The following is a 16,424-nucleotide window of genomic DNA, read 5'->3' on the forward strand; positions in this document are numbered from 1 at the left end:
CACAGGTTGCCACCCAGGACCTGGCTCCTATATTATTAGATAACAGCACTGGTATATGACATGCATAACTATACAGGTTCTGGCTTCCCAATTATCCTGTAGTCCAGCACGAGGGGGGCAGACAGGCTGCTGTTTATGGATTCAGTGCTAGAGAACCTGTAATTAATGTTTCCAGCTCCATTTCTAAGTCAAATCAGGCACAATCCTCACTGAATAATACCCTTATATCCATAGTATCATTTTTTTCCAGCTACCCAGGGTCAATGTTTAATGAGCGCTGTTGCAGTAAACAATGCTGACTATACTATACATTATAGTATACTATAGCTGGACTACAGTTCCCAGCATGCTTTCACTCTTCATAATCTGTATGCTGGAACTTGTTGTCCACATTAAGCCTACAGCACAAGTAGTGCTGGCCATATCTTCCCCACTGGTCACAGTATTGTTGGTCCTGCTCTGCCACAATCAATTTTAAAGTTTATTTTGAACAAAGGATGACATTTCCAGCTTTTTCTTTAACAGGCACTACCACTTGTTCTATAAATCACTGCACCCTGATGCAATCCTGATGGGAGCTGCCGTCAGTAAATCCTCCACCAATAGAAGCAGCACCAAAACTACTTGTCCCTTCTGCATCCAGCAATCAGCTCAGCGACTCCTTGCAATATTTAATAATGTTATATACACACACAAGCACACAAATAAACATCCACATTTGTATACTTTATTGGCACAGGAAGAACAAAACAAGTTCAGCCAAAACAAAAAAAAAAAAAAAAGGGAAAACGAAAATAACAAACAAAACACAGATTTTTTTTCAATGAGTCTGTGCACTGGGTTAGTAGGATAAGAACCCCACATGCTGACCTCTCTCTGCTGTTAACATCCCACAACATAATTTACAGCAGTAGAAGAAAAATAATAATATATATATAACACTTTGGTTTGGGGGAAGGGGGGGAACCATATAACCAGGAATGAAAAGGTTAAAGTCATTTGTCAAATAAAAAATACTAGAAATCTCAAGTTTAATACTGAAATCTTTTTTTTTTTCTTTTTTTTGCTTGAACACTATACTGTCCCAAAATAACCTCTTTTTTTATTATAATACAGTATACAGTTTTGTTTTGCTTCCCATAAGAACTCTTTGCCTCTTCCATGTACTATTTACTAAACTGTGCAGAGCTAGAAAAAAAAAATCAAAATATTAGATTTATCACAGGAATATATAATACTGGCAGAGGGAGAAAGGAGGTGCCAGCGTGGAACTTGAACCACCAAGACAAAGCACTCGTGCGCTCTCCAGCAGCGAAGGGTTAAAAATTGAGAGGGTTACTGTGTAACCTTACCAGGATCAAAGGTGACTAGTTACTGGCACTTGGTGAGGTCAAAGACCTGTGCACATGTGAACACTGGAAGGATCGGCCTGTGGCCAAGGGCGGTCACCCACATAAAATAATCTAAATGAACTTTCTCTTTCATATATATATTTATATATAATTATGGACTGCTCTCTCTCTTTTTTACATTATGTCTCAAAATGTTACAACTGTTTGCACGTCGAAAGAAAAAAATATATATTAAATATATATCAGTTCATTACAGTGTATTTATTGGTTACTGGCCCTTTATTTTTCTGGTTAAGGCACCTGGCATCTGAAAAACACCCACAAAAATCTGCTGCGGCAGATCAAGTAACTGGGGCGGGGGGAAGGGCGGCATGTAAAGTCACCCCCGTTCATTTATTATGAAATAAACATTGTGCAAACAGGAAGATTTCAGGCACCCAGCGGAGAGATCTGAATTCGTATTCTGATTATGGTTCATGGAATGGCAGAATCCTGGCACATGCAAATCCCATTGGTCTAAATAAAAGTGACAGTAAATGGGAAAACATGGAGGTTCATTTTCTGAACCCTTGTACTGCAGGAGAGGAGTAGAGGCCTTTCCATAGCCCCCTGTTCAATATGCACCGAACTACCTAGATTACAAAAAAATAAGGTGGATTTGATACCTTCCTGCACAAGAGAAAGACTGGTTCACATCTTAAAGGCCTATGATTGTACGGCATTAGGCCCCGACTCATTTGAGTGGCGGTTCCAGCTGAGCCATGGAAAGGAAAGACACAGATGTGTGGAATGGACGGGGAGGTTATAGGGTGTTACATGGATTCAAATTCATCTATACGCTGCTTGGTGTTGCCCTGGCGGATCTGGCGGAGAGTCTTGTATTTGTCCCTTCCTGCGCGCACGTTCTCAGCATGGAGGAGGTCATTGGCAGTTTTCTTTGTTTCATCTCTGGCATTGGCTAGCTCAGAGCTTAATAGCTGCACAGGAAGCAAAAGGTACAGTGTCAGCACCTACAGATGGTAGCAGCTGCGACCGAGAAACAGTGATAAAAATTATGTACCCCCAGTAAAATTGAATAAGACTGTTATAAGTTACTTGCGAGTTTCATTACTTTTTATCGTATACCTTTATATGGTCATGGTACTCAGAAGTCACGTATATGTTTTCTATAGGGGCCACATTATTCCTTTCTCTGTTGAGGCTGGGGGAGGGTGACAGCCTGAGGGGGCAGTATATCCCATAGGCCAATACATACCAGCAGGTGTTTCTGCACTCTCTCGTTCTTCTCTGCTTCTGTGGTGCGATCTTCTTCACTTCGGTCCTTGATCATTGCTTCAGATTTAAGTTCGGCGCTGGCTTCTGCGTTATTCTCATTGTCCTCGTCATCGTGCTCGTTCTCAGCGTGCACAGGCTCCGGTACATGGGGTGTGGTCATCACCAGCTTCAGTTCCTCCTGCGTCTTCTCCAGATCAGCTTGCACATTGTGAGCCTGTCAATAGTTTAGAATGCCACATTAGAACCATATATGAAGTTCACTTGGTATGCATAGAATTTCCTTAAAGGTCAGAAATAAGAGATTTTTAACTGTTACTTAAGGAATCCTGGAGGGATCATCAAAATGAATCCTTTATATCCCTGGCACCAACTATGTATCCAGAACCACAGTTGGAGACTGAGACAAGCTCTAGGCTAGTGAATGGTTACTGTTAATGTTACTGCATTTGCACCACTTTAGTAGTATGGCCACAACCCAATAACCCCCTAATAAGCCTGTTGGGGCAAGGCAAAGCACTTCCACACTCTTTTAGGGTGAGCCCTGTAAAACAAACTCCCTCGGCAGCTGTAACTGTGGCTCAGCCAGAATGGATCAGGAGCAGTACATTATCCGGGTTATCTCTTCCAAGGTTGAGCACTATTTAATATACAGGTATGGGATCCCTTATCCGGCAACCAGTTATCCAGAAAGCTCCGAATTACGGAAAGCCCGTCTCCCATAGACTCCATTTTAATCAAATAATTCAGAATTTTAAAGCTGATGGGTTTCATTAATGTTTTATACATTTTTTAGTAGACCTAAGGTATAGAGATCCAAATTACAGAAAGACCCCTTATCCGGAATACCCTTGGTCCCGAGCATTCTGTATAATGGGTCCTATACCTGTACTATACAACCCCCCCCTTTTTTTTTTTAAATAAATAAAATAAAAAGCAAAATGCATTTTTCTCGACTTCTAATACAGATGTATAATTACATGTAATATTTTGAAACCAACAATACACATAATAATAAATGACCATTTGTATAACAGAAGGCCATACTCAATTCTCCCTGCCCTCGGCTTGTTTATTTAGCCATTACCTTATCCTGCCACTCCTGGGCTTCCAGTTCCTTCTTCTGTCGAGCAAATTCCAGTTGGCTGATTGTGGCAGTCAGTGCAGACAGTTCAGCAGCCTGTGAAACAAAACATAACAGCTTAGCCATGGACTGTAAGGGCAGACTTACACGCTGCCACAACCATCCCTGTGTCACTGTGACATGCAAGAGAATGGAGAGGTTGTTCAGGGCACCCTATAATTAATAACAAGGTGAGAGATCTCACCCTTTTCCAGTTACACAATAATGCCAGTGGTGCAAGAGGCTGTTATAACTCACCAAATGCTCCTGGTTCTTCATCTGGTCCTGAGATTGCTTCAGCAGGGCTTCCTTTGCTTCCTCCGCAGCTAAGCGCTCCCTTGCAAGCTTCTCTGCCTCTTCCTGGGCTCGTCTCCTCTCATCCTCCAGCTCCAGAGCTTTTCGGGTCTGTTCCTCCAAAGCTGGTCAAGATTGCAAAGGTAAATGCATCAGTGCAATGCAGTGTGTCCTCAATACCACTTGCTTGGCACAAGGTTAGAAGGTCAAAGAACAAGACACCTTCACTACAGACTGGGAAGAACAGAACATCCTCAAGCAAAGTTACACAGGAAACAAAATACACGCACCCACACACCCACACACCCACATACACACATACACACATCACCTCAGATTTACGGGAACGTCATCTCCAACAGACTCCATTATAAGCAAATCATTTTCATTTTTAAAAAATGATTTCCTTTTTCTCTGTAATAATAAAACAGTACCTTGTACTTGATCCCAACTAATATATAATTGATCCTTATTGGAGGCAAAACAATCCTATTGCAGTTATTTCATGTTTAATTATTAAGTAGACATAAGGTCTGGAGATTTAAATGATGGAAATTCCCCTTATCCAGAAAAGCCCTCACCTACTATGCATAATTGTATAATCTCACTAAGAAAAAGAATTCTGTGTATGGGTATCTCTAGACTGCTATACTCTTCCTACAATGGCAGACCGGGCAGCAAAACCAGACAAACTAGAATCTTTGCCTAATTTGGTGAACCAGAATCAGGGAGGTGTAAAGCAGTTGCCACAAACAGTCAGTCCATTTCATAAACATGTTCCTATGCGAGTCATGTGATACTGCTTGTAACGGGAGAGCTTGTTTTCATGTGCAAGTATATATTTATGTTCTTCTGGATGATCTTCAGCTTTTATTTTGTGGAAAGGGTTCCGTTTAAAGAAACAGTAACACCAAAAAATGTATTTATTTTAAAGAAATTAAACTATAATGTACTGCTGCCCTGCACTGGTAAAAGTTTTGTCTTTGCTTCAGAAACATTACTAGAGTTTATATAAACCCTGGTGTGTAGCCATGGGGGCAGCCATTCAAAGGAAGAAAAGGCACAGGTTATATAGCAGCTAACAGATAACCCCTGTAGAATACAATGGTGTCTTATCTATCTGCTATGTACCCTGTGCCTTTTCTACTTTTTTCCAGTTTGAATGGCTGCCCCCATGGCTACACAGCAGCTTACTTATATAAACTATAGTAGTGTTCCTGAAGCAAATACCCCAAGTTTTACCAGTGCAGGGCAACAGTATGTTATATTTCCATTACTTTAAAACACTTTTTTGGTGTTACTCTTCCTTTAATACTACTAAGATGTGGGCCATCTAGTGACTAGCCATGGGAGGTGCATATTAGTTACATTTCTTTTCAACTCAAAGTAAACACCTAAGTCACAGGAATCTAAAGTACAACTTAATGCAAGGATCATCATCCTTCGGCCCTCCAGCTGCTTTCTGCTGCTAGCGGATATTGCACATATTCTTGCTATAGATTTATCCAGCAGACAGCCAGGAGGATGCAGTGCAATAAAAGGCAGATGGAGTACATGGTACAATTGGAATTTATACCTTCTTGTGCTTTCCTTGTCTGATCCTCAATCTGCCTTAGGCGTTCCATCAGCTCCTCCTTTTCCCGCTCAATCTTTTCCTTTTCCTTCTCTGCTAATTCTCTCTTCTTCTTCTCATTCTCCAGCAGAGCCCTGAGAGAAGGGTAATCCAGTGCCAGATTAAAATGCGCATTAAATAATAAATGTGCTCATCCATGGACAGCCAAAAATCAACCATATAAATATAGGCAGTTTCCCACTGACTTAAGGTGGTATAAAGAATTTCAGGGTAAATTTATGGGTGCTAAATTGCAGATTACCTATATCATCCAATAAATATTTGATTGAATTTACAAAATTGCACTAGGTATATAAGTCCCTATATCCAATACAGACCATGCAAATATGGAGCAGCCAAGCGCTTGGGTTCTGTCAGTGAAGTCTCATCACTTAACAAATGGTTTCATCTAATTAAGCATAAAAAAGTACAGATCCCAAAAGATAATGAAGCAGAAAGTTATGCCCCATTTCCCCTATGTTAAATTTCTATGGAAGTGCCCTGGCTATTTGAATGTAGGTTTCTCCGTCACCTCTCCATCTGCTTCTGGTGCTTCTCCTCTCGTGCTTGGGCCTTCATTTGCTGCACTTCGATGGTATCGGGTTTTCGGCGGCGCATGTATAACTCATGGTTCCCCATGCAGAGGGCCAATATCCGCTTGTTTATCCGTAATCGTGGAGCATAAAACACAAAGTCCTGGCAAACAAGAACAGACTTCATGGAGCATGTGCATGAACACTACTCAAAACATCCTCCAGCTCTAGCCCTTAGCTCTGGCCCTTAGTAGAAGCCAATTTCCTCCACTTTTGGAAACGTGACAAGGCAGAGCAATGTGGCAGGGCCAGGTAGGTGGGAAGGGTTTAAACTTAGGACAAACTCCACCGACCCCCAATGAATTATATTGGGATCAATTTACCGAATTATATGAACATTTTAGCAGTGGTTATTGGGCCCCACAGTAAGATCAATAAACATATAATGCAGAGTCCCACTGGGCCCCCTATAGTTCCTAAGTCCTCACTTCCAGCAGCTTTTCAGTAAAATGGGTTTGATTCATAGTAATTGTGGTTAAAAAAACACACATCCATCCAGTCAGGGATCCCCAACCTTTTGGGTCACTTGCCACACTCAGATTTAAAAAGTGTGGGTGAGCCACACAAGCATGAAATAAGTTATTTGGGGATGCCAAATAAGGACTGCGATTGGCTATTTGGTAGCTCAATGTGTACTTCTGGCCTGCTGGAGGCTCTGCTTGGAGTAAAACGGTGTCTCTGTGCTTCCAAACTTGCCTCCAAGCCAGAAATGTGAAAATGGGCATCTCCTTTGAGGCCACTTGGAGCAACATCAAACGGGGTGGTGAGTAACATGTTGCCCCAGAGCCACTAGTTGGAGATCACAACATCATGTTCAACCTTTTGTCCAAGCTAACCATGCCTAACTGCTTGATGATCTTTCAGATAAGGAACATGGCCAAATATTTTGGTATTATGCCTTTGTGTTCATGAATGGTCCCAAATAACTGATATTGGGCCCCAATATTCCTGATGTTCGCCCTACATTTAATAGCTTATTGTAAGTTTAGTAACTGATATAGGTCTCTTTGATGGCTTTCTCTATGTGCAGTGAGTGATTAGGGACTCCTAATCTGCCTTACTCCAAGCCAAACTCATTCCATGTAACAAAACCTCAGCAGGTAAACACACAATAGCACAGGGGAGGCCAATTCACAGACTTACAGGAGCTTTCTTGTCAATTGGTTTGATTACAAATTTCTTGTCGTTGAAAGAAATGTTTCGGATTTCACTCCATGGAAAGCCAATCTTTGGTGTTAACCTGGATACAAAAGGGACACAGTCACACTTACAGTACACTCGTTTTTAACAGTATTATAGCAGAAGAATTAAAGAAAACTAGATTTTGGCACAATGTGGAAGCACTAAAGGAGCTAATCTGTGACAGAGCATTCTATATCTCTATGCAAGCCCAAGCAAATCTGGATATGTTTTTCCCAAGTACAGAAGGAAAGCTCTATGTGTACAATAAAGTAAGCGCTGATGGAAGTTGTACAGGAATAATTTGCCTTAACAATGGGTGATTTTTATGCTAACTTATAGCACTTAAATGCATGAGAACAGAATTTTCTCATTTTGGTGGCTTCCTAGAGGGTGTCATTAAAGTTACTTACGCCAGAATTGGAGTTTGGCCAGACACATTTTCTGGATCTATTAGGGAACCCGACTGGTCCAGGAGCAGAGAGGTGCAACTTACCGGTCATTCTGTTCATAGATGTTCAGGCCGAGAGCATCCACGCCAAGCCAAAGCTCTGAGCCTTTCTTGTTTTTGATGCTGAAGTAGTTGACACCATACATCTCCAAGTCCTGCGCTATCTTCAGGTATTCCAAAATAGCATCCTCCCTGCACACACAGGACAAATGGTTGAATGTAGAGGTCTTTGTCTGTCTCTAACTTCAACAGCCAATCATTTCCATGTTTGATATCCTTAAAGTATTAGTACAGCTATGCCTACATATTTCTCTAGGAGTGTTCTTTAGGCAGCTAATGCAACACATCTTTATGGGAAGAAGTATATTTGGATGAACAGTACAAAATGTTTGTTGTTTAATTTTTTCCATTTGTAACAGGTCAAGACAAAAACCCTTGCTGGGATTTGGGGTTACTGCTTATATGCCATATTAGGTATTCCCCAAAGCCTATTCTTAGAGCAATTACAGAGTAGATTTGGATGCGAGGGGACCGAGTTAGTGTTTTATAAGAGCCACAACAGTAAAACAGGTCTAGCACAATCCTTTTCACTATCTCTAATATTTTTTTCAAGGTGCTGATCCATTTAGTGGAAAGCAAAGTAACTAAACACAAAGTCAAAACCACTGACTTGAGGCCTTTACACTTTACCTTGTGCAATTCTTTTAATCCAATTGAACACACAGGCTTTGTATTTCTGCCTGCTACATCAATGCTTAGGCCATGGTTGTGGATTAGGTAGCGCTGCAAGCCACCAATAAAATGTTACCTTAGCATTCCACGGTGCTCCTCATGCCAAACATGGATTCTCTCCTCCCATTGGTCTTTTGAGAGCTTATGCTGCTCCAGAACTCTGTAAAACAGAGAGTAAATTGTCTCAGTTGCAACATAATATCCAATGTGCCATCTTAGCCAACTGTCTTGGAAAGCAAAAATCTTCCCAGTAACTTACTAAAATATGTCTACGTTAAGGTGGAGATGCCAATGCTATGAAATGACAATCAAACTGTAGTGGATGTAGTTTTTAGAATTATTCTATTTTTTATTACTGCTGCACATAGTTTTAACATGCTGCAAACTGCTAAGTCATACTAGAATCACACCAGGTAAATGCCTAACTTACACACAGATTAATACTATGCACCAAATAGAATTTGCTAAGACTCAATAGTGAGTGATTTGCGCCCACTATAGTGAGGCTAGATTAAGGGAGGATGAAGATCCTGCAGCTAGAGAATGGAGACCAAAAGTGATTCCTCCTGCTCAGGGCTGCACCCCCTGTGCCGATTTTTCTTTTTCACTTACCTCTGTGGAAGAAGCTTATCCCCTGATAAGTAGCCTGGCTTCTGGCATTCTTTGTTGTAATCTCCATACTTTGCCTGCACGGCATATGATGCAAGCAGCACTGCAGTCTCTGGGGGGCAATAAATATCATCATTTAGGATCCCCTCCTTCACTTGTAGGAAGAAAAGCCTCTGGGTGATGTCCTGGATCAGCTCCTCAGACACATCCTCGGGGTAAAACTTGGCACGGAACTTGAAGAGAAGCGGGCTATCTTTCCGAACATCCTGGGCTGTCACCTGAGCAAGACACGGACACAACCAGTCTTTATTGATTCAATGAAATACTCATTTCATTAGGGACCTTTCCTTGCCAATGCATCTGCAGATATCAGCGCTATCAGCATGGAGAAGGAAGTGCACCACCCATCACTGTGCAGACTAGCAGGAGTCCAGGGGAACAATAACAGAATTACAGAGATACCTTGTAACTCAAGCTGGGAAAGAACAAGGTGAAATAAAGCAATTCCTTAATGTACATTTCATCCACCAATCTTCTTGGTCTTATACTGCAAAACATCAAGGAATAGCTTACTGTGCTTCTACTGTATTAACCTGTAAACCCTGGACAGTGAGTGGCCATACTGCTTGCCAAAAACAAATGGAAATACTCTGCGGATAATTAATACAGCTGCTTATTAACATAAGGATGCTATTAATACAATGTCAAGCAGTATGGGACCTCATCCACAAACATATACAAGGAATTTTCTGTTTATATGGCAAGTTATGATTCATATACCACGGTCTGTTTAACAGAAGAGCAAGAATAACAGGGATACTTCCCTTTAACAGCTGCATGAAGATGAATGGGCATTACTAATAGCAGCAAAAGCAAGAAAATACCTTTTTGTTGAGCTTTAGCCATGTGGAGAAACCCTTTGTGTCCTGGTACTGTAGCCCAAAGAACCAGACTTCTCGAAGACCGATGGTTTTCACAACCTGTGGAAGATGAAGAAAAAGTACACATGAACAGACCTGCTTTAATTGCAACCATATATATAGATTAGCCTGGATTAAAAAGCCTAACAACTGCAGAGCTGATTGATTCTGTTCAAAGTTTTATTACAAGATTAAGCTGCCACTTGCCGATGGGCAATACAGTGTTTATTATTGCCCCCTTGCAGGTCTGGGGTCCTAGGTTTAATTTAAGCCATGGCATTACCCACAAGGAACCTGCACTTGCTTTAGATTTCCTCCCACACTGCATAAATCCAATTTGTTAGTGCTAACCTTAGAAAATGGGCCAGCACACTTGTCTGCAGAAAAGTGAAAGATGCTAAATATTTAAAGGGTAAATTTGAGTATGGCCATCTATCTTTGAGGAAAGTGCCCCTGACATATATAGGAAGGGAACCTGATAGAACCCAGAGTGAAATGTAAGAGCTTATTTCCAGAGCTTTTCAGCTTCATACTGGAAACAAGGCAAATTCTAGGAAAAATAAAATGCCACGCAGACGTGTGCAAGATAAGTGCCAGCTGTCATGATGCAAATGCCGGAAACTGAGGCCCTCTGTCTGGCCAAAGGCCCACGGCACAGCGCATCCGTCTGCTCCTATCAGAGTCCTAGCATCCTTCTGGGAACTGGGAAAGTCTCACCGCCATCGAGGGCTGATAACAGCTGTACTCAGCTGCTCCAACACAGCGCGGGGAGTTATTAACCATTAGTGAACTTTATTCTACAGCAGTGCTGTCCAACTTATTACATGTAGCGGAACAATAATCTCTTATACAGCATGTTGGAGGCCGGACTAAATTAAAATAATGATGTCATATAGTCTATGGAGCCTATGAGCATAAAAATGCTTTGGAGGGCCACATCTTCCAGTTGGATGGCCCAGTTCTATGGTCTCACTTCAGTTATCTGTTCTGCTATCAGTCTTATCAATGGGGGAAACATTCATACACCCACTGAGGGCCACGGCTGAGGGGACAGAACCAAGAGGGAGGACACAGATACTACACAATCCCCAAATGTAATAAAAGGCACCAAGTTTGCCCAGGAGCAGTAACTGATAGCAACCAATAAGAGGTTTGCTTTTAGGGTGAAGACACACGGAGCTACTAGTAGCAGCTACTTGTCATAGCTACTAAAAAAGACAATGCTGATCATTTACTGATAATTGTCCCTACGTGTGCTTTAGCAGAGGCAATTCTCAGTATTGTCTATGGCAGGGTATTTTCTGGAGTTTAGTAGCCTTGAAAAAGTAGCTGCTACTAGTAGCCCAGTGTGTCTTTAAACAGGTGAATGGTAAATGCTTCCTGTTGATTGGTTACTATAGGTTACTGCTCCTGGGCAAACCTTTTATTACACTAAGTTTACATTACATAACCCCATTGTTGCCCATGGCACTTGCATAGGGTACTGCCTCCACCACAGGAAAAGGGAAATATTATATGCCTTTGCCCTAACAGAGGGCAAGGAAGGGTTCAGCCCAGGCCTGTACAGGCAAATGCCAGAGGGGCTGCTGTAAGATGTCACAGCCAATTACTAGGGGAATAACAAAATTAGTCATGTCAGGGCTGTAAAGCGTATTCTAAATGTGGCAAACAAAGACATTTGTGTATGAATAATTACAAAGCAACCTTGGACATAAGGGAAGTACTAGTCAATCTATCGGCCTTTAAGGCAGATAAATGTTCTTTTATGGGTATCACAAACAGCAAATCAGTCTCTGAGGCTCTAAATAACAACAATAATGATGATGGCTCAATGGCCTGTCCTGTTTAAAGGAGGCTGGGAATTAATATGGGGACCATGGATGCCCCAAATGGCCAGAAGTGGCACAGAGCAGAGCCCTAAATATTCTGCATAGAGCCAACCCAAAAGCATTAATTGAAGTTAAAATGTAGTGATGACTGGCCCACAGCAACAACTCCGATCTAAGGGACCAGTTCACACTGACGTCACAGACAGCACACACAGGATAAGACATATTTATGTCACTTTATAACCAAGCGACCCTCCCGCCGCTGTAGGCTCTTGTATCATGTTTGCACAGTGCTCTAACTAATTTTCCCCCTTATCTGCTTCCCTGCGCTGACACAGTATCCATGGAATGCCGCCGCACAAACACGTGGCAAGGCTACCAACCCGTCGCATTAGTTTGCTGCAGGGTGTCTGCTTCTTCAGACTGTCCCTTACTACACCCCGTAACAGTTTATTTACTTGGAAATGGTCCAATCTCAGACTATCCTTTCTTGTAATATCAGCCACATATATGTATATATGGTGAGGAACCAGATATAGCTTGCATTGCACTTGCATTTTTTTTTTTTTTTGCCTGATCAGATCAGTCTTTCAGACAGCAATGGCCCAATCAACAGCCAGTAAGAATGTATAGGCACCTGTTTTTAAGGCTAACACTCCCATTCCCAACTCCCTGTACAATAAAAAACAAAAAAATCCTTCCTATACAGGAATAGCCAAGGAACCATTTTACAAACCCCTTTAAACAGGGTGTAGACTGCTGAGGAAAAAAAACAAAGTGCAACCCTTTCAGGCCAGCAGGGGGAGCCAATGTGTAATCTCAGAACAATGCAATAAGTGGGAGAGAAGAGATCTCTAAATTACAAGTGCCTCATATCTAGAGATCAACAGTAGCCCCACCCAAACTAACCAAATACTGAGGGAATTTGGCAGACAGATCCACATTTAAAAAAATGGAATTGAGTTTTTTTTTTTTTTATGATCTTCTGTGCCAGAGCCAACGCCCAGCTGCTCCCTAGGCATCCTCTAATACTGGCACTAAGAGGGGCTCCCAGTGTCTCCCCTTTGATTGCTGGAGCCATATTGCCCACAGGATTACAGCTGTGCAAGGGAGGCCGCTCAGCCGGCAGCTGTTTCCCATAAAGCATCTCCAAGGTCCCTAATTGCTGATCAGCTTCTGTTTGGGCTGGGGTGGGATTCACCAACATAAACACAGCTTCTTGGAAATGCACCAACAAGCACTTGAGAAAGGCACGACGCCAATATGCCTAAACATCTATATTTATGTCTGGATCATTTTTAATTACTTACAGAAAGGGACATTTTTACGTGCTATACATGTATATATTACATGCACTATATATCTACAGTATGCTTAATCCCAGCCTCACTAGAAAGGAGTCTATAGACTGTTGAGTCACATTAAACTACTCCTTGTTGGACAAAAACACAACTTAAGCTGGCCATACACGTTAGGATTGTTTTCTCCCTAACAACAAATTTTAGTGCCATTGTAAGGATAGTGGGCAATGAACGATCTAGCGATTTTTCGTCCGACATCAGTCAGAAAATCAATTGGCAGGTTTGGACATTTCCATCATTGGCAATGAAATATATTCACTGTCCCACTGTTTGTAGGGTGAGGCAGGTAGGTTTCCTAGTTCCAACTAGACTATATCGCTTGAAATGGTTTTATTTCGTTGTTTTTGTTGATGGACAAATCGTACTTTTTAAATGATTGTTTCAGGGTAAGATTGGTCCTACGATAACTAAAAGATGTTTTAAAAATCTTAACATGTATGGCCAGCTTTATGCTTTTTGAAAAGTAAACATGATTCCAAGCAACTTTGCAATATACATTAATTAAAAAATATGCAGCCTTTTCATGATTTGTAATGTAATAATATGGTTTGGAACTGTTCCCTAAGCCCCGCCCCCTGAACTATAACGCACTGCCGTGTCAAGCTGCAAACTTTCTGTACATTTTTAGAACAATTAATTTATAGGTATTATTAAACATGGGGCATTGGTATGAACTGATAGTCCTTCACAAACAGAAACCCAAAGCACAATTTATATTTTTATTTTCAGTTTTCAATGAGTCATGCAGTCATGAGTGAGCACAGAAAAAAAATCTGCTGCTGCTGCTGCTGCTGCACATTGGCTCCTGCTTCTCTGAGCACTGTCAGGCATGCCCAGAAGGCTCTCCTCTTAGACTATCCTGTAGTCGAAAAGAAAAGGAGAGCTCAGCAGGAATAGGGGGCGGGGCTTCATGCTGTACAAGGAAGTAAAGGAAAGAAGCTGGGGATTTCAAAATTTCATTCGAAAACCAGACCAGACTACATGCAGGGACTAAGATATGTTATTGTTTAGAGTAATTTTAAACAAATATGGAAGAAAAAAAAGGTTTACTTCTTTTTAAGCTGCCCTTGGAGGACCTGCCACTGTTCAAGGCAACCCCCCTCCTTAGCTAACAACAAGGTTACAGATACAGGAGAACATTTCTGTTATCAGTTATTAATCTATAGATCCAAGAATATATTAACCCCTTTAACTGTGAAAATAAACCAATGGTTTATCATGTGACTCAAAGCACTGCACGCCCATTCTTAGGGGATAGAAAATAATAGGTTGCCTCTTACTGTAGCCAACCTGTAATTGTTGTTGGCCTACAGACAAATGTCAGACCACAGGAAACGGCTTTCTCCTTTAGCATTTGGCCAGAATCACACTTGGTGCAGTGTGCAGTTTGCTTTTCTAAACGCGTTTAACCCATGAATGAAGCTTATGGCTCCTTATGTTTTTCAGATGCTTAACAGTAGTATTTCTAAAACCACACATCTCACTGTGCTGTTTCTAAAGGGAAAACACTGTTGGACACATGGAGTAGGCTTGGTGGCAATGCAGATTGGGTGTGCATTATTAGAGGAAGAAAAAGTTCAAACACCTATAGCAATGTTATTTGGAGAACCTGCATCCTGGCAGAATAAGGATGGGATGAAAGTATCAACTCTCAATGACAAGTATGTACTGTAAATAAAGATCTCACCGCTCCCAAAGGTCAGTGTTCTATTCTAGAATCAAAGAATACAGAAGTTCTGTTGGTCTATGCGGTTTGTTTACTGTTCTTCCCAATAAGCTTAGAATCCATATGGCCGTCATCTTCAGGATCTCCCTTATTCTATTCTCCCACAAAACACAGGCTGCTGCCCAATTCACGCTGAATAGAAATAAGGGGATCCATCCAAAATAAACAGACCACACCATCCAGATAGCCAGGCCCTTCTTTTTCAAGAAATTTGAAGAAATCCACTTACCTGGTCAAAGAGTTGTTTTCCCGTGGTGTTGGGCTGGATGGCAAACTCCAGCTCAGCATCCATGGTGGTCACACGTACACTGATCTGAAAGGAACAACAAGACTTTTTATTATCTGCAAAATACATATTTATATACCAAATCTTGCATTATTGACTTTATATTGTCTTGCAAATGTACGCTTGCTAATGGTACAGAAAGGCACACATGGCCCAGTTGTTGGATACCTGATTCATGGGTAATCTCCTGACTATGGAGGAATTTGGCCACATGTTCCTGGCATGGATCTGACTAAATCACTGTGGGCTGATTAATCTGGTCCCTACAAGTGCAACTCATTCAGGCCTGTTCTGAATTGGTTCCTGCCCCCACATGCACATGGATGACATCAGCAAACTGTTTTTCCATTTTGCAAATTATAAATAGGAGGCTCCATACAAAGACATACAGTGGTGTGAAAAACTATTTGCCCCCTTCCTGATTTCTTATTCTTTTGCATGTTTGTCACACAAAATGTTTCTGATCATCAAACACATTTAACTATTAGTTAAAGATAACACAAGTTAACACAAAATGCAGTTTTTAAATGAGGGTTTTTATTATTTAGGGAGAAAAAAATCCAAACCTACATGGCCCTGTGTGAAAAAGTAATTGCCCCCTGAACCTAATAACTGGTTGGGCCACCCTTAGCAGCAATAACTGCAATCAAGCGTTTGCGATAACTTGCAACGAGTCTTTTACAGCGCTCTGGAGGAATTTTGGCCCACTCATCTTTGCAGAATTGTTGTAATTCAGCTTTATTTGAGGGTTTTCTAGCATGAACCGCCTTTTTAAGGTCATGCCACAACATCTCAATAGGATTCAGGTCAGGACTTTGACTAGGCCACTCCAAAGTCTTCATTTTGTTTTTCTTCAGCCATTCAGAGGTGGATTTGCTGGTGTGTTTTGGGTCATTGTCCTGCTGCAGCACCCAAGATCGCTTCAGCTTGAGTTGATGAACAGATGGCCGGACATTCTCCTTCAGGATTTTTTGGTAGACAGTAGAATTCATGGTTCCATCTATCACAGCAAGCCTTCCAGGTCCTGAAGCAGCAAAACAACCCCAGACCATCACACTACCACCACCATATTTTACTGTTGGTAT

General features: G+C 41.5%; 1 protein-coding gene across 4 annotated transcripts in view; it reads right to left on the reverse strand.

Moving 5' to 3' along the window:
* Positions 1-705: 705 nt before the first annotated feature.
* Positions 706-16,424, reverse strand: part of msn (moesin) — a 53,858-nt gene continuing 38,139 nt past the window's right edge. For 3 of the 4 annotated variants that reach the window (XM_002936782.5, XM_031890716.1, XM_004916801.4), the window contains 12 exons: positions 15,283-15,366; positions 10,102-10,197; positions 9,221-9,495; positions 8,685-8,768; positions 7,922-8,068; positions 7,390-7,486; positions 6,186-6,349; positions 5,618-5,748; positions 4,006-4,166; positions 3,712-3,804; positions 2,608-2,841; positions 706-2,329 (listed from right to left, as the gene is read on the reverse strand). In XM_002936782.5, coding sequence (XP_002936828.1) covers positions 2,165-2,329; positions 2,608-2,841; positions 3,712-3,804; positions 4,006-4,166; positions 5,618-5,748; positions 6,186-6,349; positions 7,390-7,486; positions 7,922-8,068; positions 8,685-8,768; positions 9,221-9,495; positions 10,102-10,197; positions 15,283-15,366 — 1,731 coding nt within the window. In that variant the 3' untranslated portion in view covers positions 706-2,164. Of the gene's footprint in view, positions 2,330-2,607; positions 2,842-3,711; positions 3,805-4,005; positions 4,167-5,617; positions 5,749-6,185; positions 6,350-7,389; positions 7,487-7,921; positions 8,069-8,684; positions 8,769-9,220; positions 9,496-10,101; positions 10,198-15,282; positions 15,367-16,424 lie in introns of those variants that run through there. The other variant, XM_012968907.2, reaches the window with a different exon arrangement.

The sequence above is a fragment of the Xenopus tropicalis genome, chromosome 8, assembly GCF_000004195.4.
Source record: "Xenopus tropicalis strain Nigerian chromosome 8, UCB_Xtro_10.0, whole genome shotgun sequence".
Lineage (NCBI taxonomy): Eukaryota > Metazoa > Chordata > Amphibia > Anura > Pipidae > Xenopus > Xenopus tropicalis.